General features: G+C 40.1%; 9 protein-coding genes across 9 annotated transcripts; 6 read left to right on the forward strand and 3 right to left on the reverse strand.

The window, feature by feature from the left end:
• Positions 1-4,015: 4,015 nt before the first annotated feature.
• LOC142938826 (histone H2B-like) lies at positions 4,016-5,813 on the forward strand. Its single transcript, XM_076082236.1, has 2 exons — positions 4,016-5,483; positions 5,589-5,813. The coding sequence occupies exon 1, from the start codon at positions 4,045-4,047 to the stop codon at positions 4,417-4,419; it is 375 nt and encodes a 124-aa protein (XP_075938351.1). The 5' UTR covers positions 4,016-4,044; the 3' UTR covers positions 4,420-5,483; positions 5,589-5,813.
• On the reverse strand, positions 5,768-8,035 carry LOC142938825 (histone H1-like). The gene has a single exon (XM_076082235.1). The coding sequence runs from the start codon at positions 7,588-7,590 to the stop codon at positions 6,976-6,978; it is 615 nt and encodes a 204-aa protein (XP_075938350.1). The 5' UTR covers positions 7,591-8,035; the 3' UTR covers positions 5,768-6,975.
• A 726-nt stretch (positions 8,036-8,761) lies between these two features.
• Positions 8,762-10,138, reverse strand: LOC142938739 (histone H4-like). The gene is made up of 2 exons (XM_076082118.1): positions 10,128-10,138; positions 8,762-9,716 (listed from the first exon to the last, which is right to left on the reverse strand). Exons 1-2 carry the CDS (start codon positions 10,136-10,138, stop codon positions 9,437-9,439), a joined length of 291 nt encoding a protein of 96 aa, XP_075938233.1. The 3' UTR covers positions 8,762-9,436.
• Positions 10,139-10,926: 788 nt separating this feature from the next.
• Positions 10,927-11,337, reverse strand: LOC142938824 (histone H3). Its single transcript, XM_076082234.1, has one exon. It carries the CDS (start codon positions 11,335-11,337, stop codon positions 10,927-10,929), a length of 411 nt encoding a protein of 136 aa, XP_075938349.1.
• A 1,597-nt stretch (positions 11,338-12,934) lies between these two features.
• Positions 12,935-13,165, forward strand: LOC142938796 (histone H2A-like). Its single transcript, XM_076082204.1, has one exon. The coding sequence runs from the start codon at positions 12,935-12,937 to the stop codon at positions 13,163-13,165; it is 231 nt and encodes a 76-aa protein (XP_075938319.1).
• Positions 13,166-15,927: 2,762 nt separating this feature from the next.
• LOC142938809 (histone H2B-like) lies at positions 15,928-16,377 on the forward strand. Its single transcript, XM_076082219.1, has one exon. The coding sequence runs from the start codon at positions 15,955-15,957 to the stop codon at positions 16,327-16,329; it is 375 nt and encodes a 124-aa protein (XP_075938334.1). The 5' UTR covers positions 15,928-15,954; the 3' UTR covers positions 16,330-16,377.
• A 1,824-nt stretch (positions 16,378-18,201) lies between these two features.
• LOC142938813 (histone H4) lies at positions 18,202-21,815 on the forward strand. The gene has a single exon (XM_076082222.1). The coding sequence runs from the start codon at positions 18,464-18,466 to the stop codon at positions 18,773-18,775; it is 312 nt and encodes a 103-aa protein (XP_075938337.1). The 5' UTR covers positions 18,202-18,463; the 3' UTR covers positions 18,776-21,815.
• A 109-nt stretch (positions 21,816-21,924) lies between these two features.
• LOC142938806 (histone H2A-like) lies at positions 21,925-22,676 on the forward strand. Its single transcript, XM_076082215.1, has one exon. It carries the CDS (start codon positions 21,977-21,979, stop codon positions 22,358-22,360), a length of 384 nt encoding a protein of 127 aa, XP_075938330.1. The 5' UTR covers positions 21,925-21,976; the 3' UTR covers positions 22,361-22,676.
• A 1,167-nt stretch (positions 22,677-23,843) lies between these two features.
• On the forward strand, positions 23,844-25,708 carry LOC142938815 (histone H2B 1.2-like). Its single transcript, XM_076082224.1, has 2 exons — positions 23,844-23,897; positions 25,375-25,708. Exons 1-2 carry the CDS (start codon positions 23,844-23,846, stop codon positions 25,690-25,692), a joined length of 372 nt encoding a protein of 123 aa, XP_075938339.1. The 3' UTR covers positions 25,693-25,708.
• The last annotated feature ends 560 nt before the right edge of the window (positions 25,709-26,268 follow it).

Genomic DNA, 26,268 nt, shown 5'->3' on the forward strand with positions numbered 1-26,268 from the left:
TGCTGTCTCCTACTGCTTGTTGCTGAAAGTCAAGCAATAAAGTTGTATACTCAAAAATGTACTTTATAATTACTGAAGTACAATATCGAGGACAATCATGATGTGAGTCTGTGTAGACATATCAGCAGGTATTAATTTTGTGTTCTGTCTGTATTATAGTCTCTCTGAGTTTCACTGTATTTATTTCTCTCTATTTCTCTTGTAATTAATCATGAAGTGGAGAAACATTTACAAAGTGTGGTTTAGCTTGATTTCTGGTCTGTGTGAGTTTGAATTTAAAAAAACGATATGACAACAAATCAGAAGACTTTAACGGGCCAACTCAAAGTGAACCATGTTAACACAGTGTGACTGCAGAATAACAATAGAAATGTGTGCAGTCAGTAAATGGTAGAACACAGTGAGCTCTTATGCAGTTTGAAGTTCAGACAATCTGCTGCCCTTCATGAGATGTTCGTAAAGGCAGATATTTTTCTGTTTGTGGATATTTTTTATCTGTTTTATGGTGTTTATTTTGATACATCATCTTATATTAAAGTGACAGTTTACATTCAGATATAACATCGTAACACCTCGTTTAGTTCTCTAAGTTATGTTTTCATTGTTTTCACAGTTATATCTTTTTAAGGTTCCCTGTTTTATTTTGTCACTCACCTCTCCCTCTCGTTTCAGATCACTTCACTTCCTGACCTTGAGTGTTTCCAGCCGTGATCAGCTTCACCTGTTCCCAATTTAGCTTTATCGATACCACTACCCGAGGTAGAACAAAGCACAACCAGGGCTTTCCTAAATATAATGTGTGTTTTAAATGGACAGTTGTATAAAATATTCCACAACTGAATGAGTTTTTTTGGTTGATGTTTGGATTCTCCTCAAAACCGCAAATAGTGAAAATGGAGGCTTCTCCAAAAGGGACAGCGTCTATCACATGTATCTCTGGAAATAAAGATCAGAATGTTACCAAAGCAGTTATTCCCTCAAATAAAGCAAATGTTTCATTGACACCTTTGTTTATACTTTATTAAATGTAAACAGTTAAACAAGCGGAAAGTGAATCGGAAACTGAAAATCCAAAAGCCATGTGTATATATGTCATTATCATAGTAAGGAGGCTGATACTGATCACAAAAGAAAGTCATCTATATGTACCAAAGACTGTTATCTTATCAGAAGGTAGTTATCTGACTATTCACTTCAACCTCTGGTGTCCCAGCCCCGAACAGGGAACTAGTGCAGCCTGCACTTCAAACTGACTCATACAATGGGGCCCTATTGGTGTAAATGTGTGAAGATAATATAAGATAATATAAATATATATGGTAATATATATAATAATAAATCTTTCTTTATCACCATAAGGACAGCCTTTCTTTAAATTTTATGTCATCTTTGAACAACACATTTAATGGTACTGTGAGCCTATGTCTTTGAATTTACATATTCAAAGACATATGTAAATGTATTTGAATATCTGTACTGTATATCTACAGTATCTAGATATACACTGTACTATATTTAATATATATTATACACTCACCGGCCACTTTATTAGGCACACCTGTTCAATTGCTTGTTAACACAAATAGCTAATCAGCCAATCACATGGCAGCAACTCAATGCATTTAGGCATGTAGACGTGGTGAAGACGACTTGCTGAAGTTCAAACCGAGCATCAGAATGGGGAAGAAAGGGGATTTGTGTGACTTTGAACGTGGCATGGTTGTTGGTGCCAGACGGGCTGGTCTGAGTATTTCAAAAACTGCTGATCTACTGGGATTTTCACGCATAACATCTCTAGGGTTCACAGACAATGGTCCGAAAAAGAGAAAATATGCAGTGAGCGGCAGTTGTGTGGACGAAAATGCCTTGTTGATGTCAGAGGTCAGAGGAGAATGGGCAGAGTGGTTGGAGATGATAGAAAGGCAACAGTAACTCAAATAACCACTTGTTACAACCGAGGTATGCAGAACACCATCTCTGAACGCACAACACGTGGAACCTTCAAGCAGACAGGCTACAGCAGCAGAAGACCACACCGGGTACCACTCCTGTCATCTAAGAACAGGAAACTGAGGCTACAATTCGCACAGGCTCACCAAAATTGGACAATAGAAGATTGAAAAAAAACGTGGCCTGGTCTGATGAGTCTCAATTTCAGCTGCAACATTCAGATGGTAGGGTCAGAATTTGACGTAAACAACATGAAAGCATGGATCCATCCTGACTTGTATCACCGGTTCAGGCTGCTGCTGGTGGTGGTGTAATGGTGTGGGGGATATTTTCTTGGCACACTTTGGGCCCCTTAGTACCAATTGAGCATCGTTTAAACGCCACGGCCTACCTGAGTATTGTTGCTGACCATGTCCATCCCTTTATGACCACAGTGGACCCATCTTCTGATGGCTACTTCCAGCAGGATGATGCACCATGTCACAAAGCTCAAATCATGTCAAACTGGTTTCTTGAACATGACAATGAGTTCACTGTACTCCAATGGCCTCCACAGTCACCACATCTCAATCCAATTGAGCACCTTTGGGATGTGGTGCAATGGGAGATTTGCATCATGGACGTGCAGCCGACAAATCTGCAGCAACTGCGTGATAACATCATGTCAATATGGACCAAAATCTCCAACACCTTGTTGAATCTATGCTATGAAGAATTAAGGCAATGCTGAAGGCAAAGATGTACCTAGTATCTCAGCACGATACATTAAATAAGATGATATTCTTCAGACTATCTTAGCTGGTTCCCCACTGACAGTATATCAACAGTAAACCATAGTAGTTGTAGATTGCATTTTAAATATCTCTAATGTGCTTTATTTGATGATACTACTCAGGGAAACATCAAGATATTAACATAAAAACCTTTGATCAATTCACTCAGTAACATCTTTTGTTTCCATTCGTGTTAGCGATACCCACCAAGTGTTGGTGTTCTTGAACACTTCATCTTTTAAATGTTTCATGATATTTCATTTTATTTTTCATCTTATATGTTGTTACCATAGACTGTATATAAGAGAGGTTGTTACACTTGTGTCATTCTCATTAATTATATGTTATTACTAATAAGTTATTGTTAATAAGTATTGTAATGTATTGTAATACAGACCATTGTTGTGAGCAGAAACATGTGCAGCCTGTTAGACCGCCGTAGTGAAAACACTATTTAAAGTTTGTGTTGGCACTGTTCATTTGAGAACGCTTGAACGTGACTTTTATGAGGTGGAAAGTCATGATGAAGCACTCTATACACAGCCCAGAGGACAATCCTGCAAAAGGTTTGTTATTATTCATTCTTTTTATTTTATGTAGAATAGTTAAAAGTGCAAACAGGAAATAAACTTGAAGGATTTCACATGTGATAGCTTCGTGGTGTTACTGTCATGACAACAGAGCCAACAATAAAGTCAAAGTTCAGAGTAAATCAACTCGTTTTACAGTCAGACTCTCACACCTCTCAACGCTGCAGCCTGAAACATTCACCCAAATAGTTTAAGCCTTTATTGACATAAATAAATATTATGAATACATACAAATAATTCAGTGTTTAAGACCACTGACAGTTTATTCACATTCAATTGTGGGAATGTGGCAGAAATATTTTATCACGTCACCGTTGGTAATGAAATCCTTTGTTCTCGGCTCCCTCCAACAATGCTTCTACATAAAGGCAGTTTAGTGCAGTACAAAACCTTTCATCTCTCATAATTACACTATTAGAATAATCTGCAACTTTGTTTTGCCTTACTTACTGTTCTTGTCAGACAATAAATCATTTTTCTCCCACGATGAAAGGATTGTTATTATTACCTGTATGTTTTATAACTTTGTATCACGGACAGTAATTTAGTCATTCAAACACTAAAGACATCTGCTCACAGGAACAGTTAGGTCTTCGGCGCATGCTCAGTCCCGCTCAGAAGACAGCCAATCCTGTGCAAGCAACAGCACAGTAAAATTTGCATCAAGTTGATATATATAGACCGTCCTGTGCTACTAAAAACATCTCTCGACTCCGAAAGAATCCGGAATCATGCCTGAAGCCACCGTTAAAGCGCCCAAGAAGGGCTCCAAGAAAGCCGTCTCTAAGACCGCCGCAAAGACCGGCAAGAAGAGGCGTAAGAGCAGGAAGGAGAGCTACGCCATCTACGTGTACAAGGTGATGAAGCAGGTCCACCCTGATACCGGCATCTCCTCCAAGGCCATGGGCATCATGAACTGCTTTGTGAGCGACATCTTTGAGCGCATCGCCGGTGAGGCCTCTCGTCTGGCTCACTACAACAAGCGCTCCACCATCACTTCCAGGGAGATCCAGACCGCTGTCCGCCTGCTGCTGCCCGGTGAGCTGGCCAAGCACGCGGTGTCTGAGGGAACCAAGGCTGTGACCAAGTACACCAGCTCCAAGTAAACACCTGATGGAGACCAACAACACAAAGGCTCTTTTAAGAGCCACCCACTTCATCTAAAGATGTTTCCTCTGAATACCAAAAGTGATTAATAGCTGCTGTTTAGCATAGGAGTCGAATGGTTATATTTTAGAGTTTATGCAGTTATTTAATCTATTTATATACATTGGTCATTTAGCAGACTCTTTTATCCAAAGTCATTTACAATTCAGATTATATCACATTTCAACACCGTAGGCTACAAAGTGTCTCGCTCATGTACACATCGCCATGTGGCTAGTGGAGCCAGATCGAACTGCCGATCCTGATTGAAGGTCGGCCTTAGCCACAGTTGCCCACAGTAGTAATGCACTCTCATCCAGTGCATCTGTCCAATCTGTATTTGTATTTTTACTTTGTTGTACTTGTAGCATCTCTCGGGGCTCTCCTTGTTGTAGAACTGGAAAACTAACTCCTTGTATGAACTTAACGTGTTTATATTGTAGAACACTATATATCTATAGATATCTATATATCTATATATATATATCACAGTTAATACTGCTTAGACTGTAAATTGGTCTATTACTCTGCCCTTTACTTTTTGTTGTGTCTCTGGTTAGATGCTAATCTGCATCAGTATCTGTAAATGATGAAGTTGAATCTGTTCTGTGGTCTTTTTCATGGTTTTTGAGACAAATTTGGCAAAACTTAAAATAAAAAAAACATTCAAGTCTTGACAACTATTATATATTATAATTTATATATACTCAATAATATTTTTGAATCAACCTAAACATCCAGAGGAAGGACGGCAGTTCTCTGACACGAAGATCGTGTAGATAAAAGAGATCGAACATCTGATTCAGGACCAATGTATAGTGTGACTTCACTTTTTAGGCGTGAGCGCCATCTTTGGGACGTCTTTCACTACTTCAGTTCTTCTTTCAGTCCATGAGGAGGAACCACAGAGAGAGAGATGACGTTACACATCTGACTGTTGGTGGAAGCAAACATTAATTTAGATTCTGTCATGTATTAAACTATCTGTAAGCTTTGTTGCCAGAACGGCTCTACTTTGGAATCGGTAAGTAACACGAAGTTTACATCTGTAGATGTAATAAAACCTGATAGTCGAGGGATGTGAGATACAGATGACGAAGCTTGACATGAACGATGACCTTTTTTATAGAAGACTGGGATGAAGTGGATGAAGGCATCCATCCAATAACCGTTTATTGAGATCTGCTTTTGAGGGATAATATAAACTAATTCAGACTTTATTTTGGTATTCATGCTATGAACAGTGATGACAGTTGGCCCAGGTAATGAATAATACATAACAATTACTGTTAGATATGATGGCTTTGGTACATATTTATTTTATGACTTATCAGCACTTTGTCAATAAACACAAGGACTCACAAATGTTTATTGTAATCATTTCTTCTATATTATGATTGCTCCTATTAGAATGATGTTCATAAGGTAGCAGGAGAAATGGTTTCATACTACTGTGCCGTGCTGTTGGAGGGCTTTTGACTGGCCTCTCAGCTTTACTGTCACACGTCTGACTAAATAGATGTGAAGATTTGCTTTTCAGTGTCATCCTGAACTTACAGAAAGTCGAGTTGAGATCCAGCTGCTAGCATTCATTTTTACCTGGATTTGAAACATTGTGGTCTTTATACCTAGATAAGATCTTAGATCTTAATTAAAAGGCCAATATAAATATTGTGATTGCTGTTAATGACAAGTATATGGATAAAACAGGAAGATGCTCTTAAAGAAAGATGTTGGTGGCCACTGAGTGTCTATTGAGATCTGGTTTAGAGTTTTATCTCTTTGCGTATTGTTTTTCCCACATTACACTTTTATGTTGGTGTGTGAAACCGTTGAATAAAGTTAATGATTTTACATATGATTAAATTTATTTTATGACTATATTACATCAATTATTTAAATTAATTGAGGTATTTATTACTAATATTTTATATTATGTGCATGATATGATTGCTCTTATTATATTGATTGTATTATTATAGTTATAATTTATCCTTGGCAGGCTTCTCAACCTTTGAGTCAGCGTTCTGTCTCTACTGAAGCTTTGCAGCACATTTATCATGTTGTGTAGCTCACTCTTCAACTTCCAGACAGATAAGCTGATGCAGCTGCTCACGTTTACTGGATTATAAAACACTGATATTTATGTTTCCACCTACAATCAGTCAAACAGCTACAACTAAGCCCACCCATAGGCCGCATCACACAGCAAATAAAACATGAATACAAACTAGCTATTGTCTAATTGTCTGTCTCTCCTTACAAGTGGATTCATATTTGCTACTTTATTCTCCTCCTGTATGCATGTTTAGGTTTGTTACTATTTGATACATAAGTATACAGTATATGAGCAATGTGATGTTCTTAAATGTATCATGTTTCTGTCTCAAATAAAAAGTAACTTATTTCTGCTGTTAATAACTTCTGAATAAACAGGAAAATGCTCTTGATGAAGATGTGGGTGGCTCTTAAAAGAGCCTTTTATAGGAGCGTTGGTACTTCAGACTGATAACAGCTCACTTCTTCTTGGGTGCTGCTTTCTTGGCTTTGGGCTTGGCAGCCCTCTTTGCAGGGGCTTTCATGGCTACGGGGGCCTTTTTGACCACCTTCTTGGGGCTCTTGGTGGCCTTTTTGGGGCTCTTGGCTACCTTCTTTGGGCTCTTGACGGGCTTCTTGGCCGCTGCGGGTTTCTTTGCCTTTTTGGGTGATTTCTTAGCGGCTGCTGCTGGTTTCTTTACTGCCGCTGTCTTGGTCTTTTTAGCCGCTGCGGGTTTCTTAGCTGCGGGCTTCTTGACTGTAGGAGCGGTTTTCTTTGCCGGTTTCTCGACAGCCGTCTTGCTCATCTTGAAGGAGCCAGAGGCCCCGGTCCCCTTGGTCTGGACCAGAGTCCCCTTAGTCACCAGGCTCTTGATGGTGGTGTTGACGCGGGACTTGTTCTTCTCCACATCGTATCCATCGGCGGTCAGAGCCTTCTTCACGGCGGCAGCAGACACGCCGCTCCGCTCCTTGGATGCGGCCACAGCTTTAACGATGAGCTCAGCGACGCTGGGACCAGCCTTCTTCGGCCTGGACACCTTCTTCTTCGCTGCTTTGGCCGCCGCGGGGGCTGGAGCTGGAGCTGCTTCTGCCATTTTCTATCGTTGATGTGTTTGTAGTCACGAGAACACGAGAGTCTGACTGACTGTTGAAGAGCTCAGAGCACGGGGCTGCACTTAAACACACCATGAGAACCGTGGAGACTCAACCCAGCCCGGGACTCCTCAGTGCAGTCTGAAAGCAGAGTCACTTGTGTTTTCTCTTCACTGATAAAGACTCAAAACTAAATGTGGAAGAAGTACTGAAGGCTGACGGTGAAGGGAGCCGATAGCGGACTAGTGTCTCTTCATATTGAAGTCATGTAGAGCTCTGATGATCTCTGTGTTGTGTTTGAGGAGCCTCCAAACCTCACCTCCTCACCGCCGTGGACACCACTGATCAGCGGCTTTTCCCACTCATTTCTCTCTGAAGATGATTTAAAATGCATCAGAGCTCCATCAAAAGTCGTTTTCCAACTGGTCCACATGTTTGTTCAGAGTCTCGATGTAAAAACAACCATCTGATGTTGATCAGTGTTTAATAAACTGAAGTTATTCTGGGAGCAGCAAACACACTGATGATGGTCGAGGCTTATGGTGCAGTTCAGCCAGACTTCCTATCAGAGCTGCTCACTGTGAACATGTCCTCTGCTGATAATAACTTTTAATAGAAATAGTTATACTATTAATGATCAAACACACTGACAAATAAATGCAATCTGTCTGGGAGAGCAACGTAGTGCTTCAAATGTTACAGTAACATGGTTTCATTGATACTGTCAGAGCTAAACAGATATTACATGTATTCTGCTGAGAGTTATACAGCAGATCAAATTGTAAATAAATTAAATATACTAAATGTAATTTTTCTAACGGCTTCTAAAAATGTCAAACACTATTACCATACATTATATTAATATTTTCATTATTATTATACTCTGTATTATTATTTTACAAACACAAAGGATTCAGTTCCAAACTTTGGACCTGTTGTATCAGTGTACAAACTACTCGTGTTTATATAATACTGTACATATCATTGCTTTGTATTTCTGGGGCAGTGATGTTAAAATACATTTAATTGCATTAAATGTCTTGTTAAATGGATTCATGATGCACTGACCTGAAGAGGTACGGTTTAAAATGTATTGTTTCACATTCTATGTAGAGGAAGAGAAATGTTTATAATACAAAACATAGATTAGGTAGTACATTTGTAGTAAAGGAATACATCTCTTCAGTGTGCTCAAGCTATACTCATTTACTCGAAGTATCTATATTGTGTCTGTGGCCCAATACAAAAGACTTGATGTGTGATATTGGGCTGTACAAATAAACCTGGTTTGACAGCTGAGATGAGTAAATGCTTTGTGGTTAGTACTGTGCCTTCCTCATCATTACTCTGACATACCAGCAGATGTGTTTGCTTCCGACTCACATCCTATCTTGAAAAAAAAAAACCGAAGCTGGATCAGATGGTTTCATAAATTTAAATCTGGTTGATATCATTTATTTATAAATATTCTTTTCAAAAACAGACCTGGACCATCATTAAAAAAAAAAAGGCACAAAAACAAACTAAAGTTCAGCCTCAGATATTACAATAGCCTCATCACAAAAAAATTTACTTCAGTAAAATAGATAACACCTTCATGGATGTTTCATCCAGACAACTTTCCTGCTCCCAGCTTTGGGTTGTAATAGTTCTTCCTTTATTAAACACTTAATCCAAACCCTAGTTGACCTGCTGACACCTTAAGTAAATGGTAGTTTATTTTTTCACAAGATGTACAGCTCTGTTAAGAAGTGACCTGCGTTCTTCTCCAGGATACCAGCTCTTTCATTGAGGACGTGTGTGGCCCTTAAAAGGGCCTTTGATGGTTTGATAACGAGCAGTTAGAGTTTAACCCCCGAAGCCGTACAGAGTGCGTCCCTGTCTCTTCAGAGCATACACCACATCCATGGCGGTCACCGTCTTCCTCTTGGCGTGCTCGGTGTAGGTGACGGCATCACGGATCACGTTCTCCAGGAAGACCTTCAACACACCGCGGGTCTCCTCGTAGATCAGACCGGAGATACGCTTCACTCCACCACGGCGAGCCAGACGGCGGATAGCGGGCTTGGTGATTCCCTGGATGTTATCACGGAGCACTTTACATATGATGATACTATGAGCCCACAGGCTGCATGACAAAATATTGGTACATGATTTAATTGAAAACGTTGAATCTAAGATTAAATACAGTATCTAGATATACACTGTACTATATATAATATGCATAATATATAAAGCTATAAAGAAGATATGTAGCTTTCTATTCATCATTCCTGCATACTTTTAAGATGTACCTAGTATCTCAGCAGGATACATTAAATAAGATGATATTCTTCAGACTATCACTGACAGTATATCAACAGTAAACCATAATAGTTGTAGATTGCATTTTAAATATCTCTAATGTGCTTTATTTGATGATACTAATCAGGGAAACATCAAGATACTAACATTCAAACCTTTGATCAATTCACTCTTACACTTTTATTTTTCACCTTATATGTTGTTACCATAGACTGTATATAAGAGAGGTTGTTACACTTGTGTCATTCTCATTAATTATATGTTACTATTATTGTTAATAAGTATTGTAATATATTGTAATACAGACCATTGTTGTGAGCAGAAACATGTGCAGCCTGTTCGACCGCCGTAGTGAAAACACTATTTAAAGTTTGTGTTGGCACTGTTCATTTGAGAACGCTTGAACGTGACTTTTATGAGGTGGAAAGTCATGATGAAGCACTCTATACACAGCCCAGAGGACAATCCTGCAAAAGGATTATTATTCATTATTTTTATTGATCGATGGAGCAAACGCGTTTGAAAACACGCAACTTTTACTTTGAAGGTGAGGCGTCTGTTTCGACTCTGGACTTCCTTAACTAAATTTTCATTATTCAAGTACTATAATGTAACAAGCTGATGTTTTGGTGTTGAATTGCACTGCACGTGTTCATTCTATGAGACAACAGACAGACAAAGCATTAACCACGTTCAGGCAGCATCGGCTACGAACTCACAAGTAGCAGAGTACATTTAAATTAAGATATATAGACATCAGGTAATACTCTCAAACTGACATTGTTCATTATACTGAACAACGTGAACAATGACAATTAATTAAACCAATTTTGTATTAAATAATGTATTTAAGAGGTCCGGGGATGTAGCCTTCAAATTATTTAGGTTGTAGAAGAGAATACAGGTACAGAAGGACTTAGTTTATCCGTTGTCATTGATGGTGAAACATGAGTTTGCAGAAGAGGAATGAGCTCTTCAGAGAGAGTGAGGTGGCTCTTAAAAGAGCCGTTGTGGTTTGTGGATCAGCAGGCAGTTTAAGCTCGCTCTCCGCGGATGCGACGGGCCAGCTGGATGTCTTTGGGCATGATGGTGACCCTCTTGGCGTGGATGGCGCACAGGTTGGTGTCCTCGAACAGGCCGACCAGGTAAGCCTCACTGGACTCCTGCAGAGCCATAACAGCGGAGCTCTGGAAGCGCAGGTCGGTCTTGAAGTCCTGAGCGATTTCTCTCACCAGACGCTGGAAGGGCAGCTTGCGGATCAGCAGCTCCGTGGATTTCTGGTAGCGACGGATCTCTCTCAGAGCCACGGTACCGGGCCTGTAACGGTGAGGCTTCTTCACGCCGCCGGTGGCCGGGGCGCTCTTACGGGCAGCCTTGGTGGCCAGCTGCTTCCTGGGGGCTTTGCCTCCGGTGGATTTACGAGCGGTCTGCTTGGTTCTTGCCATGACTTCTTCTTCTTTCTCTGATCAGGAGGAACATGCAGTCAGAGAGGAGACACGCTGCTCTTAAACTGTGGGACCGGCTGTGAAATGGTGACGCAGCTTCAGACCTCCGGCTCCTGATTGGTGAGGGCTCCTCCTGGAGCTCAGCCCCGCCCAGAGCAGCGACCCACCGCCCGAGTCTCCGCTGCTCATTGGCGGAAAATGCTTTCAAATTGATAAAAAAAGTAGTTTAGATAAGATGAAAGTCTTGACTATATTTACCCTGGATTTGTAATTAGTAATTTTGTTTTCCCATTTTTTCACCTCTTCTTTAATTTCCCACAACTTGGTTTCCCAATTTCTTTCACTACTTTTACTGTCATCATCATCATTTCCCTTTATGCCTCTTGGCATGTAGGGCAGCAGCAAAAGTCTTCCACTCCTGTCTGTCCTGGGCGAGTCACTGGATGGTGCCCCATGAGTGGTTTAGGCTCTGCATCTCCTTCTCCACAGTTCTTCTCCATGTGTTTCTTGGTCGGCCTCTTTTTCTTTTCCCTTGGTGTCCAATGTAAGGCTGTTCTTGTAATATCAGCAGGATCTTTTCTCAACACATGTCCTATCCATCCCCATCTTCTTCTCATTAGGATGGTCTCCATGCATTCTTGTTGGCATTTGTCATACAGTTCTTTATTTGAAATGGTGTTTGGCCAGAAAATGTGCAGTATTCGTCTTAAACTCTTGGTGTGGAAGGTTGATAGTCTGTTGAGGTCTTCTTGTGTCATTCTCCAGCATTCAGAACCGTACAATAGGGTGGATAAAACACAGCTCTGATACAATTTAAGTTTGGTCTTGATGGTGTACTGCTGTGACCTCCATATGTTATTCAGTACTTTGAAAGAGTTCCTTGCCTTATTAAGACGATTCTTGATGTCTTTATCTTTGCCTCCATCGTGTCTGACAGTGCTGCCCAAATATAATAATCTTTGCCATGATCTTACTTGGTATTGACAGAAGTGTAATTCCACGCCAGTTGTTACAATTTCTAAGATAACCTTTCTTTGGTAATTTGATGATGATCCCCTCTGACCAGTCATCAGGTATTTTCTTATTCTCCCATATAGATGTAAAAAGTGGTTGAAGAATTGTTGCTGCCAGATTCGGGTCTGCTTTGAAGAGCTCTGCATTGAGGTTATCCGGACCAGGGGTTTTCCTGTTTCTTAAGGATTTAATCGCCATTATAATTTCATCTTTGGTTGGTGGTTCAATGCTGATATCCAAATCTGCTTCTGCATCTTGGATGTTGGCCTGTGTTGTTGGTGGAGGCCTGTTCAGCACCTCGCTAAAATGCTCCGCCCATCTAGCTTCTTGGTCTGCTTCCGTTGTAAGAAGCTTTCCCTGTTTATCTTCTATTGGTATATCAGATGTCCCCCTGTATTTGCCGCTAATAATACTTTTACTGTCACAGAATGTTAAACCCAGTATTTTTATTTCTGGTTTGACTTTAATGTTAATATTAGATTGATGGTGTTCATCCCCGATCCAAACTCCCTCTGTTTTGTTATGGGGGCGGTGGCTCAATGTAGAGTTTTCGAGTTGTTCCAGCTGCCACAACTCTTTTCAGATGGTGAGTGTGCTGGAGTACCTGACCGCTGAGATCCTGGAGTTGGCTGGAAACGCTGCCCGCGACAACAAGAAGACTCGTATCATCCCCCATCACCTGCAGCTGGCTCTCCGCAAAGACGAGGAGCTCAACAAGCTGCTGGGCGGAGTGACCATCACTCAGGGCGGCGTGCTGCCCAACATCCAGGCTGTTCTGCTGCCCAAGAAGACCGAGAAGGCCGCCAAGAAGTAGACTTCTTGGCAGCGAATATTGCCTTGACTACAGTATCCAGGTCTGGAATGAGCCCTGATCTTTGTCTCCTCAAGCCTCCTCCATTGCTGTAGAAGGGTTATGTGTTGGTGGGGCTGACAATCTGACACCTTCATATGTCATGCAGAGACAAATTCAGGAATAGTGAGTATGGGAGATAAAAAGTGAGTGACCTGTGAAACAAGTTTGGATCAAAGCAGACGAACTAACATTGTCCCAGACGATGATGTACCTGGGCTGCTCTGGCCCCTGGTCATTAGAATCATTAGGCCAGAAATGTGAGAATGTGTGCAGGGTTGTATGGGCCCAGGATTGCCAGATAGTGGGGGACGTCCTTGTTTTTGTCAGGATGAAACCTGCCTCTTCTACGTATATAATAGCTGATGCACAGCATCTGCATTTAGCTCCATGACTCTCTGAAAGAGACGAGACAAAACATTGTATGGAAAGACAGACAAGGATCAGTCAATATGACGTAGCACCATACACTTCCAGATCCAGGGCCAATGATGGGATATTACAGCTGACCTGCACATATTCATATCTCAGTGGTTTTAAACGGTGAAAGTGACTCTGTACAGCTGCTTCATCCTATTTCTACTCTTTCAGTAGACAAGACGTTATCTGCCGTTATCTGGTTCTGCAGTTCTCTGAGTCTGATGCAGTTATTTGCATTGACCATATTTACAATGTGGGTCTCCTGCTCTGAGGTGGACAGGAGACCTTTTCCACCAGATACTGGTTTTCTTGCAGTTCTGTAAAAACCTCAATATGAAAATACAGTGCATCAACAATCACTGTAATAAACTGTAATAACGGAGGTTTTGAAGGGCCGTCCCTCCCTTCACATTAAGCCACAGCTACATTAATACAGCAGCCCTCATCACAGTGACTAATAGTAAACATGGTGCCCTGTGTATGTCAAGGAAAAAAAGTCACTCAACATAATAAGACTTGATCATTCCAGTTCAAAAGGAAAGCTTTCAGCTGGTTCATGTGGCCATTGTTAGGTTGAGGAACTGGTAATCATGGATTGTAATATGTTTGAATTAAATAGTTGTTGTGTGGGTGTGTTGAGAAGAAGAGGTAACAATTTACATTTAACTGTGCAACCCTGTCCTTTGAAATAAAAAACAAAAAAATAAATCTTGTAACATTTTAAGAACCATTAAAGTTCTTTATTCCAGTGAAGGAGTCGTTGGTAATGAAATCCTTTGTTCTCGGCTCCCTCCAACAATGCCTCTACATAAAGGCAGTTTAGTGCAGTACAAAACCTTTCACCTCTCATAATTACACTATTAGAATAAGCTGCAACTTTTTTTTTGCCTTACTTACTGTTCCTGTCAGACAATAAATCATTTCCCCCTTTTGTTCCCTCTAGATTGATGTAAACCTGTATGTTTTATAACTTTGTATCACCGACAGTAATTTAGTCACTCAAACACTAAAGACATCTGCTCACAGGAACGTTTAGGTTAGCACCGTGGATACTTCCTAATGCAACAGTAGACTTTACGTTATTAAAAAAGAAGAACAAGGGTAGAGCGGATCATTTCAATTGGCATACATACAGGCACATATCGACAGTTACCACAGTTATATCCAGGTTTTTACAGATGCATCAAAGAATTTAGGAAACAAGGTAGGAGTGGCATTTATTGTCCCAGAATTTAATATTAAAATAGGTAAAATGATCACTGAGGGACTATCAGTGTACACAGGGGAAATGGTGGCAATAATGTTCGCACTACAGTCGATAGAGGACACAAGACCATTGAGGGCAATCATTTGTTCAGACTCAAGCTCATCATTAGCCAGCTTACAGAACAGCCATTCAGACAGTAGACCAGACATCCTTATTGAAATACAACAAACATTATACAGAATTCAAATGATGGGTCTGACAGTCATATTCCTATGGGTACCAGCACATGTTGGGGTGATAGGAAATGAAATGGCAGATAAAGCTGCAAAAGAGGCCACAACAAATAGCTGTACTAATGTTGCAGTCAGCTTCAGTAAATCAGAAGCAAAACGTATCATTAAACAGAGGTTGAAGGAAAGGTGGCAGAAGCAATGGGAAGAAGACAGGAAAGGACGATGGTTTTACCAAGTTCAGAGGAAAGTGTGAGAAATGAGATGTGCAGGAAGGAACAGGAGAGAGGAAACGGTGATATCAAGGCTTAGATTTGGTCATACAGGCCTAAACGGTATGCTTAAAAAAATAGGTAAACATGAAACAGGGAAATGCGACTATTGTGAGCAAGAGGAAACAATAGAGCATGTAATAGTACAATGTCAGAAATATGAGCAGGAAAGAGGGCAGCTGATTGGAGACCTCGGCAAGTTGAAGGTACGGTTTGATATAGTGGATATTCTGCAAAAGAACTCAAAAAGTCAGTGTTATCAAGTATTATTTCAATATCTTAGATTAATTAATATTATTAAGAAGATATGAGCTCGTTGTTTTGTTTCTTTTTTCTTTTCCTTTTGAATTTACATTTTTATATAAGTAGCCTATTAGACATCCTGATCCACACTCCACACCAGTTGGTGGCGGTAATGCACTAATTCATTGTTTGCCAACCGCTAATAAACCTCAAACAAGAAGAAGAAGAAGCACGTTTAGGTCATTTGCGCATGCTCAGTCCCGCTCAGAATACAGCCAATCCTGTGCAAGCAACAGCACAGTCTAATTTGCATAAAGTTGATATATATAGACCGCCCTGTCCTTCTGGAAACATCTTCCGACTCAGAAAAAATCTGAAACCATGCCTGACGCCACCGTCAAAGCGCCCAAGAAGGGCTCCAAGAAAGCCGTCTCTAAGACCGCGGCCAAGACCGGCAAGAAGAGGCGTAAGAGCAGGAAGGAGAGCTACGCCATCTACGTGTACAAGGTGATGAAGCAGGTCCACCCTGATACCGGCATCTCCTCCAAGGCCATGGGCATCATGAACTGCTTCGTGAGCGACATCTTTGAGCGCATCGCCGGTGAGGCCTCTCGTCTGGCTCACTACAACAAGCGCTCCACCATCACTTCCAGGGAGATCCAGACCGCTGTCCGCCTGCTGCTGCCCGGTGAGCTGGCCAAGCACGCGGTGTCTGAGGGAACCAAGGCTGTGACCAAGTACACCAGCTCCAAGTAAACACCTGATGGAGACCAACAACACAACGGCTCTTTTAAGAGCCACCCACTTCATCTAAAGATTACTTCCTGCTGTCATTAAGGTTTAAAGAGGTTCATTTAACCACACTTAAGTATTACCTTGGTAGAATTAAGGAATTGCCCTTAATATTGAATATAGTTATTACTGTAATGGTGCAAGTTGGCAACTGTCCAACATACACTATCACACACATGCAAACTCTTTAAGCTGCACTGTTTGCAACAAGTGCAAAATATCATTCAATTTCTAAAAATGGAAATTTCTTGTGAGGCGCTCTTCCACAGATTGTCTCGTATTAAATTATCATCACTATAATCTGCTTTTTAGAGGCTGATGGCCAAAAGTATCTTGAAAGAAGTAAAGGATTTTAGGATCTTAATAATGTAGGTGCTCAGTAAACTTTGAAGTTCAGTGGATACTCCTGAAGACATCAGCCACTAACTGTCTGGAGATCTGGTTTTGAGTTTTCTTTGTGTATAGTTTTCTTTCACGCTTTTCCATGTGATTTCATTGATTTTAAGATTATACATCCCTTATATTTTTTTCTATTTTACATAATGTGCATGCAATTATTGGTTTTATTATACATCTTGTAATTAATTAATATATAATATATAATATATAATATCTATCTATCTATCTATCTATCTATCTATCTATCTATCTATCTATCTATCTATCTATCTATCTATCTATCTATCTATCTATCTATCTATATAATATATATCCGTGGCAGGCTTCTCAACCTGTCAGCCTTCTGTCTCCTGTGAAGCTTTGCAGCTCAATCTAGACGCTCACAATCTTGAACTTCCACAAAAGATAAATTGATGCAGCTGCTCACATTTACTGGATTTAAAACTGACATCTATGTTACGTCTTGTGCTACCACCTACAATCAGTCATCTACAACTTGTTACTATTTGATACTTGTTAAGTATAGTGTGTTTGCACTTTTAACTATTCTACATAAAATAAAAAGAATGAATAATAACAATCCTTTTGCAGGATTGTCCTCTGGGCTGTGTATAGAGTGCTTCATCATGACTTTCCACCTCATAAAAGTCACGTTCAAGCGTTCTCAAATGAACAGTGCCAACACAAACTTTAAATAGTGTTTTCACTACAGCAGTCTAACGGGCTGCACATGTTTCTGCTCACAACAATGGTCTGTATTAACTGTTCAACTAGAACACTAACACTTGGTGGGTATCGCTAACACGAATGGAAACAAAAGATGTTTCCCTGATTAGTATCATAAAATAAAGGACATCATTGGAGATATTTAAAATGCAATCTACAACTACTATGGTTTACTGTTGATGTACTGTCAGTGGGGAACCAGCTAAGATAGTCTGAAGAATATTGTCTTATTTAATGTATCCTGCTGAGATACTAGGTACATCTTAAAAGTACGCAGGAATGATGAATAGAAAGCTAAATATCTTCTTTATAGCTTTATATATATTATATATAGTAGTGTATATCTAGAAACTACATATATATTTATACATATGAAAGTATGATTAATCTTAGATTTTTCCAATTCATTAATTCAAAGACATGCAGCCTGTGGGCTCACAGTATCATGTGTTATTCAAAGATGACATAAAACAAAGAAAGGCTGTCCTTATAGTGATAAAGAAAGATTCATTGTTTTCACTATAAAACATATCTGATTTGTTTTCATATAGTTTTATTAATTCAAACTCACACAGGCCAGAAATCAATCTAAACCACACTTTGTCAATGTTTCTCCACTTCATGATTAATTACAAGAGAAATAGAGAGAAATACATAGTCTCTCTGAGTGAGACTCAGAGAGACTATAATACAGACAGAACACCAACTTAATATCTGCTGATATGTCTACACAGTCACATCATGATTGTCCTCGATATTGTATTTTTGAGTATACAACTTTATTGCTTGACTTTCAGCAACAAGCAGTAGGAGACAGCAGGTGGTGCTAACGCGTTTAATTATCACCCTTCAGGTAAATCCAAAGAAGAAGAGAAGCCCCGCCTCTTGTCTTCTATCACGTCCTCAGGCAGGATTTAAGTATCAGTGAACCGTCAGCTTTCGTCATCTTGTTGAAAGACTTCAACCAGTGAAAATGAGCGGAAGAGGAAAAGGCGGGAAAGGACTCGGTAAGGGAGGCGCTAAGCGTCACCGCAAAGTGCTCCGTGATAACATCCAGGGAATCACCAAGCCCGCTATCCGCCGTCTGGCTCGCCGTGGTGGAGTGAAGCGTATCTCCGGTCTGATCTACGAGGAGACCCGCGGTGTGTTGAAGGTCTTCCTGGAGAACGTGATCCGCGATGCCGTCACCTACACCGAGCACGCCAAGAGGAAGACGGTGACTGCCATGGATGTGGTGTATGCTCTGAAGAGACAGGGACGCACTCTGTACGGCTTCGGCGGTTAAACTCTAGTCACACGTTGACCATAAACAAAAGGCCCTTTTAAGGGCCACACACTTACTCAATAGAGAGCTGACTTCCTGTTACAAACGATAGTTATTTGTAACATTGTATCTTTAACAGCATCATACATTAGTTCAAGAGAAGTGAACGCTGCTTCATACGTTCTGGTGCAGATGTTCAAGATATAGCTCAGGTTCAAGTCTTTATTGCTGTTATCAAATAATGAAACTTGTAGATGCTTTGACTAATTTATTTCTGCATGAACTGTCATCTGGAAAAATACAATTATAGAAAGTGTGGGTCTGTAATATTCTCGTTAGTTTAACCTGAAATTGGGGGGGGAAACTGCTTAAATGAGGAGCCATGGTGACACATTTGTCAGACACTTATAACCTGTAAATCCTTAGTTGACATACTGAACATCTTGGTGAGGTCATGTGACTGAGTTTGTGTACCAATGACATCACTTCCAAAATGGCTTCCTGGCTGGTCTTAATGCTTTGATAACACGTCCTACATTATATCTCAACTCCATGTTTATCAAACTAATAATAATCCGTAAATAAAACACAAGATGAAGACATTTTCGTCTTGTAAAACAAATCTGAAACCGATTTTCTGGTTAAATAACCATAAAAGTTATAATTTAGATGTTGTGGAAATGCAAATAAAAAAATCATATCTTTACTACCAATCAAAAAATAGGCCACGTTGATTCGTTTTTAAATGAGGAAAACATCTATACGTGAACGCCCAATGTGACATATATGTTACATTTTGGATCTCTGGCACTAGGGGTTAGTATTTAAAAAACATGAAAAAAAATATCTTCCATGTGGTCCATTTGGTCTGTTTTAGATCCCCTATAATATTCCTTTGAGGAAACATGGGTTTGGGTTCTTATGGATTAACGTCACGTAACTAAAAATGTAGTGAAAGAGAACAAAACGTGTCAGATAACATGTGCTTCTAGACTGTTCCAGAGCTCAGAAGGTCTGGAGTTTAATGTAAATGATCACTTTGTAATGTGGTCTGTTTCATCAGATGTCTGTCAAACAAAAATAACATTTGCAACTCTGTATCGTAAGTTTCAAACTGTGGAGAATGAGCTACACCATCGAGCAGACTGACACACAGCGACATGGAAGCTACACATGAAAGGAAGGAACAGAAATCAGATCCTTGGAGGGAAATGGACTTAAGATCTTTTCAATTCAATTTATTTTTGTATAGCCCAAAATTACAAATTTGCCTCAGAGGGCTTTACAATCTGTACACATACGACATCCTCTGTCCCGGAACCCTCGCATCGGAACGGGAAAAAACCCTTTAACGGGAGAAAAGAGAAGGAGACCTTAGGGAGAGCAACAGTGGAGGGATCCCTCTCCCAGGATGGACAGAAGTGCAACAGATGTCACGTGTACAGAATGAACAATATAACAGTTACATTGTGAGCGTGAGATGAGTCTCAGCTCCAGAATAGCGTCCTCACACAGCGTATCATGTGTCATCACTGTACCTGTAATATATGAGGCCTATGTGTATTTATTAGTGCTGGGCAACGATTTGTTAATCACATTATTTTTTTATATGATGACCTGCAAAGTATCTATATTAATATAATTATTTTAATTAATAACAAACAAAATGTAATACATTTAAAGATACAAATACTCTATTTTTAAATAATTATTCTAAATTAGTTGTTTTTTTGTTGGCCGTCGAGACCTCCTGCTGCTGGCTAGGTGGCCTTAAACACGGCTTTCTTTGAGCCCTTCTTAGGTGCTTTCACGGTGGTGTCCGGCATAGTTGAAGTGTCTCTCAAACTTCCTGGTGAGCTGGCCAAGCACGCCGTGTCTGAGGGCTGTAGACCAGCAACACCACACAAAGGCTCTTTTAAGAGCCCCCCCCCACCCACTCTGAGACTCTGGTTCCTTGTTCACTATGTACTTAACCATATGGATTTGCAAGACTTTTCCATAACAAACCATGTTATGGAAAATCATGTAAAACCTGGAATTATAAAGGACTTATAATAATGCAACATTACACAATATACAGAATTAAATTGACACGTGGTGATTACTTAGATATTCTTCACTACACTCACCTTCACACTGCAGTGGTATGACTTCAGTGCCTTTAAGGCCAGAAGGTAACTAACATAATGGAAACAAAGCTGTACAATAGAAACTATATATGAGTAGGCAGAACAGTTGGAACAACATAACATAACAGTATATTACCATTGCATATCCTTGTACAACGGTTCAGATGATATTTTTATTTACTTATTTTCTACAAGAGTCCAGCAACCTGAAACCATTCATGGGTTTTACATGAATAGTCTTTTCAAACTAAACTTGTCTTCTCAGGCGACAACTTAATTGGATTTCGACAACTAAACTACTTAGGTTTAGTAAAATATACTTGTACAATATATACAATAATCTTCATCATAAACGCTCATCAAATACAACAAAAACCCACAATAAGAGAAAACATACGTCACACATTTACCCCAATAATAATAATATATATATATATATATTTAAATTATCATAAAGAGCCTTTAGATTCTTTATCTTAATGTTTTTATTATCTCAGATGTCATCATTTTCCACCAATCCTAGAAAACAAATAAACAAACAAAACCTGACTTTCATTTTCTCTAAATCTGACTAAATCTTGCTGTATATTTATTTATATTTTGTATTTGCATAAACCTGCTGTTATAAGTGTGTGCAAACAGATAATAATAATCATTTATATACAGTATATAGAACGCTATAATATGGTGTTAAAATGAGTGACTTAAGGATTTACCAGGAAACTATCACAACTTTTTTTTTTTTTGTTGTGTTTAACATACTTTGTGTAACCTTGATACGAATATTTCTGTAAAGTTATTGATTTGAGAGACTTATATAGACGATTAAGAGAATAATAAATGGAAGAATAACATGTGTAATATATTTAATCAAGTCCCGGTTTAATCGGTCAGCCTTTATTGTGCAGGAGCTGAAAAAACGAAACTCTGGTGGTAAAAAAGGAAATTAATTTCAACTCTTCTCTGATTGGACGATCACAGACACGCTCTCTTTGGCCAATCAGAGAGCAGCTTGTTTATTATAAATACCCGGTTCCTCCACCATCAAGACACATTTCTCTCGCAGTTAACGAAGAAATATATCAACTCCAAAATGTCTGGACGAGGAAAGACCGGCGGCAAGACCAGAGCGAAGGCCAAGACCAGGTCCTCTCGTGCCGGGCTTCAGTTCCCCGTCGGCCGTGTCCACAGACACTTGAGGAAGGGTAACTACGCCCATCGTGTCGGTGCCGGAGCTCCGGTGTACCTGGCGGCGGTGCTAGAGTATCTGACCGCTGAGATCCTGGAGTTGGCTGGGAACGCTGCCCGCGACAACAAGAAGACTCGTATCATCCCCCGTCACCTGCAGCTGGCTGTCCGCAACGACGAGGAGCTCAACAAACTGCTGGGCGGAGTGACCATCGCTCAGGGCGGCGTGCTGCCCAACATCCAGGCTGTTCTGCTGCCCAAGAAGACCGAGAAGGCCGCCAAGAAGTAGACACCCGGAACCGGCTGATTAACAACACAAAGGCTCTTTTAAGAGCCACCCACATACAATTAAAGAAAGCGATTTAGTCCTACTTGTATATTAACAATACTGTATTACACTTCAGAGTGAGTTTAAACATCTAAATATATGCATTGCTTCATTTCAAATGGACTGAGTTCACAAGAGGTTATTAAATAATATGGTAATATCCATGCTAACTATATTCTACATGACTAGAATAAATTAAAAATAAAAATGAAACTACACCAGTCTATGAAATGAAAATAAAACTCCTCTGGATGCTTCTTTGCATTTTTGTTTCAAATGTGAGTTCTCAATCGTTTCTGGATCGTATTTATCACAAGTTACATTACAACATTTATCTCTAATGATTAAAAAACTGATTATCACCAAACTTGTAAACCTGAATACAAACATTGTTTATAGAAAATAATGTTTGTTAGCAAAACAAAACAGACAAATGTCTTGTTTATTATCATTAAAATTAGTAAATAATAATGAAAAAGGATGCGGGACGGACCGATGACTTTCAGCCCCGCCCACTAAAGTGTCTCCATCAGTCCTCTATTACGTCCTCAGATGTCAAATACAGCCGCTCGTTCCTCTCTCGTCTCATTCATCTGTAACGATCCAATATCAGCTGACATCAGCTGGTCGGAAAGGGAGGACTTTATGTCTCCACGCACAGTCATTCATCAATACTCCTCAAATATTTAAATAAACGTTTAAGCTTCACACAGCTTTACACAGCTTTATAATTCAGATAAATGTGTTAAAACAGAGGTAAATAAATATGAGCAGTTTCTGTTTTTGTTAAGATGTCTGGAATAAATTCTGTTTAACAAGCTGAAGACATTTGAACGTTTATCTCTCCGATATAAAACTGGTTAAATGAGCCGAATAAACATCCAGAACACTAGCCCTTAAACATTTAGTCATTTATAACAAGTTTACAAAATGTTTAAATACACAAACACAAATTATACACATAATAAATACAAATAAAGTAATTTCATTGGACTTTTAATACATTAACTTGAATGTAAATTGTTATACATTTGAATTCGATGTATGAAAAGTACTTTTACACTGAAGTTCAGATGACAAAGAGTCCAATATAAGTCTAAGAATAAAATAACGATCAATGTAGGTGGAAGAGAATCATCAATTAATAAGTTCAACAAACTTTATCTTCAGAAAATACATCTTTCCTTCTCTAATAATAAAGGTTACAGTGGTGAAACTTACTCCCAACCATTCATTTTATATAATAATAACATAATTTGTATAATAATATAAATGTAATCTCCGGTAGAACCGGTAGGCTTCATAGCCGCGTGCTCACTCTCATAACCAACTAGCCAATCCTGTGCGAGCGACAGCACAGTCTCATTAGCATCAGGGGCAAATATATTCAGCGACAGAGCGACAGGGAGTCATCAGTTTGACTGTCTCTTGAAGTACATCAACAATGCCGGAAATCGTGAAAGCGCCCAAGAAGGGCTCCAAGAAAGCCGTTTCTAATGCCCTGTCCACACTACTCCGTTTCTCCTTGGATGCAGATTTGTCAAATAGAAACGATCTCCGTCCACACGGGAGTTTCAGCATCATTCTCGAGTTGATCTGCGTCCACACGGCAGCCGTCGAAGGCGGACAGCACGTGACCATTAACTACACTGGGCATGCGCGTGACGGTGTAAACAGGAAGTGAATTGCTTGCTTAGTTAAAAAAAAAAAAAAATACTCGCTCTGTCTCTCTCTCCAAATTTACTTTAACATCAACACTTACACATAAACGTTTACTAGATTATGGGTCCATCAATGTGGTCTCTCACTCGTTTCCTCCGTGTTGTTGATGTCTGTTCTCACTAGTAGCTCTGAACGTCATGTCCGCCTAGCTAGCTTCTAAGCTAATCTTAACATTACCGCCAATGGAGAAATGCTAACCGCGATTAGCATTACAGCGGTGCGGGTCTATCTCTCTCACATCAAATTTACTTTAAAATCAACACTTACACGTAAACGTTTACTAGAATATAGGTCCATACATGTGGTCAACACACGTCTCTCACTCTATTCTGCTCTTCCTTCGTGCAGGAAAGCTTAGCAGATCGCTAACAGTAGATCCGTGAAATAAAGACCATGGAATCCATAGAAGAGTTTCAAGACTTCAGTGTGAATCTTTATTTGTAAAACTGTGGAAGCACAATATGAAATATGGCTTTACGAACTGTCCCTATACACATTACACGAATACAAAACAACAATCCATGATATAGCCAGCATGTAACATGTCCGCCTAGCTAGCTTCTAAGCTAATTTTAACATTACCGCCAATGGAGAAATGCTAACCGCGATTAGCATTTAATACAACACAAATGTTATACTAAACACGCGAATAGAATATATCTACGTACATATTTTCATGCTCCATAAATACATACTTACAGACTAAGGTCTCTCAAGGCTACCAAACGGAAGAAGTAAAACGTTAGAGCAGCGTGTCTTCTCATTAGAATCTAAAAACAACGAGCTGCTCCATAGGGCTGATGCCGGTCACGCCGCTCGCTAATCACTCCAATAACAGCTGCTTCCTCCACAGAAATGCAGGCTTTTACTGCATAGCTGCTGCTAGCTGTTGTGCTAGCAGCAACGCTTGCAATTAGTTATCCATGTTGAAATGAATCGCTGGTAGCCCAGTTTGTTTTCTTCCGGGTACGGGTCATGTGATAGTGAGTGTGACGAATCAGGGACGGAGACGTCATGGTTGCCAAGAACCAATCCAGTAGCGAACACGGGTGTGGGCGTAATTTTTTCTAAGCACATCCGTATCCGACCGTCCACACGCAAACGCAACCCCGGAGTTCTCAAACACCTCCAACCTCGCCGGAGTTTTCAGATCCCTCCGTTTAGGGTGCTCCAAAACTCCGGCGTAGTGTGGCTGCTCAGTGTAAACGTAGCAAATACGGAGTAAAAACGGAGTAGTGTGGACATGGCCTAAGACCGCGGCCAAGACCGGCAAGAAGAGGCGTAAGAGCAGGAAGGAGAGCTACGCCATCTACGTGTACAAGGTGATGAAGCAGGTCCACCCTGATACCGGCATCTCCTCTAAGGCCATGGGCATCATGAACTGCTTTGTGAGCGACATCTTTGAGCGCATCGCCGGTGAGGCCTCTCGTCTGGCTCACTACAACAAGCGCTCCACCATCACTTCCAGGGAGATCCAGACCGCTGTTCGCCTGCTGCTGCCCGGTGAGCTGGCCAAGCACGCGGTGTCTGAGGGAACCAAGGCTGTGACCAAGTACACCAGCTCCAAGTAAACACCTGATGGAGACCAACAACAAAGGCTCTTTTAAGAGCCACCCACTTCATCTAAAGAATAACTCCTGTTGTGTTCAAACTTGAATCTGTTGTTGAAGTGCCACATTTACTGTTTGGGTCCAGTAGCAGATACTGACCTGCACTACATCTGTGTCATGTATTAGTTTGGCCACCCTGGTAGAGGGAACCCGAAGATCTATTATATTATTTTGTCAAATTTGAAATGTAACGAATAAGGAAAACCTGAAGAATTAAAAGCACCTGTATGGCTATCAGCAGGGTTTTATAAACTGCTTTGATGAGGTCTCCAAGCTCTTTGAGTGGAATAAAAAAAAGAAAGGTGTCATGGTGGGAAAAAAACATCTAACTGGATCTAGAAACGAGGGGGGAAAAAGAACAGTTTGAGAAATGGGAGAACATCAGTAACAAAGCCCAAGTGACCAAAACATTTTTATCAATTGTGTTTCCACCACCCCTAAAAAAATGATCTTGACCTTAAGTTATTCATGCATTCATCTTATTCGGTGAACAAATCGTGAAGTCACAAAACTAATGTAAAAAAGGACATTTGGAGT

This window comes from Anarhichas minor, unplaced genomic scaffold, assembly GCF_050575085.1.
Source record: "Anarhichas minor isolate MPS153535 unplaced genomic scaffold, ASM5057508v1 ptg000090l, whole genome shotgun sequence".
Lineage (NCBI taxonomy): Eukaryota > Metazoa > Chordata > Actinopteri > Perciformes > Anarhichadidae > Anarhichas > Anarhichas minor.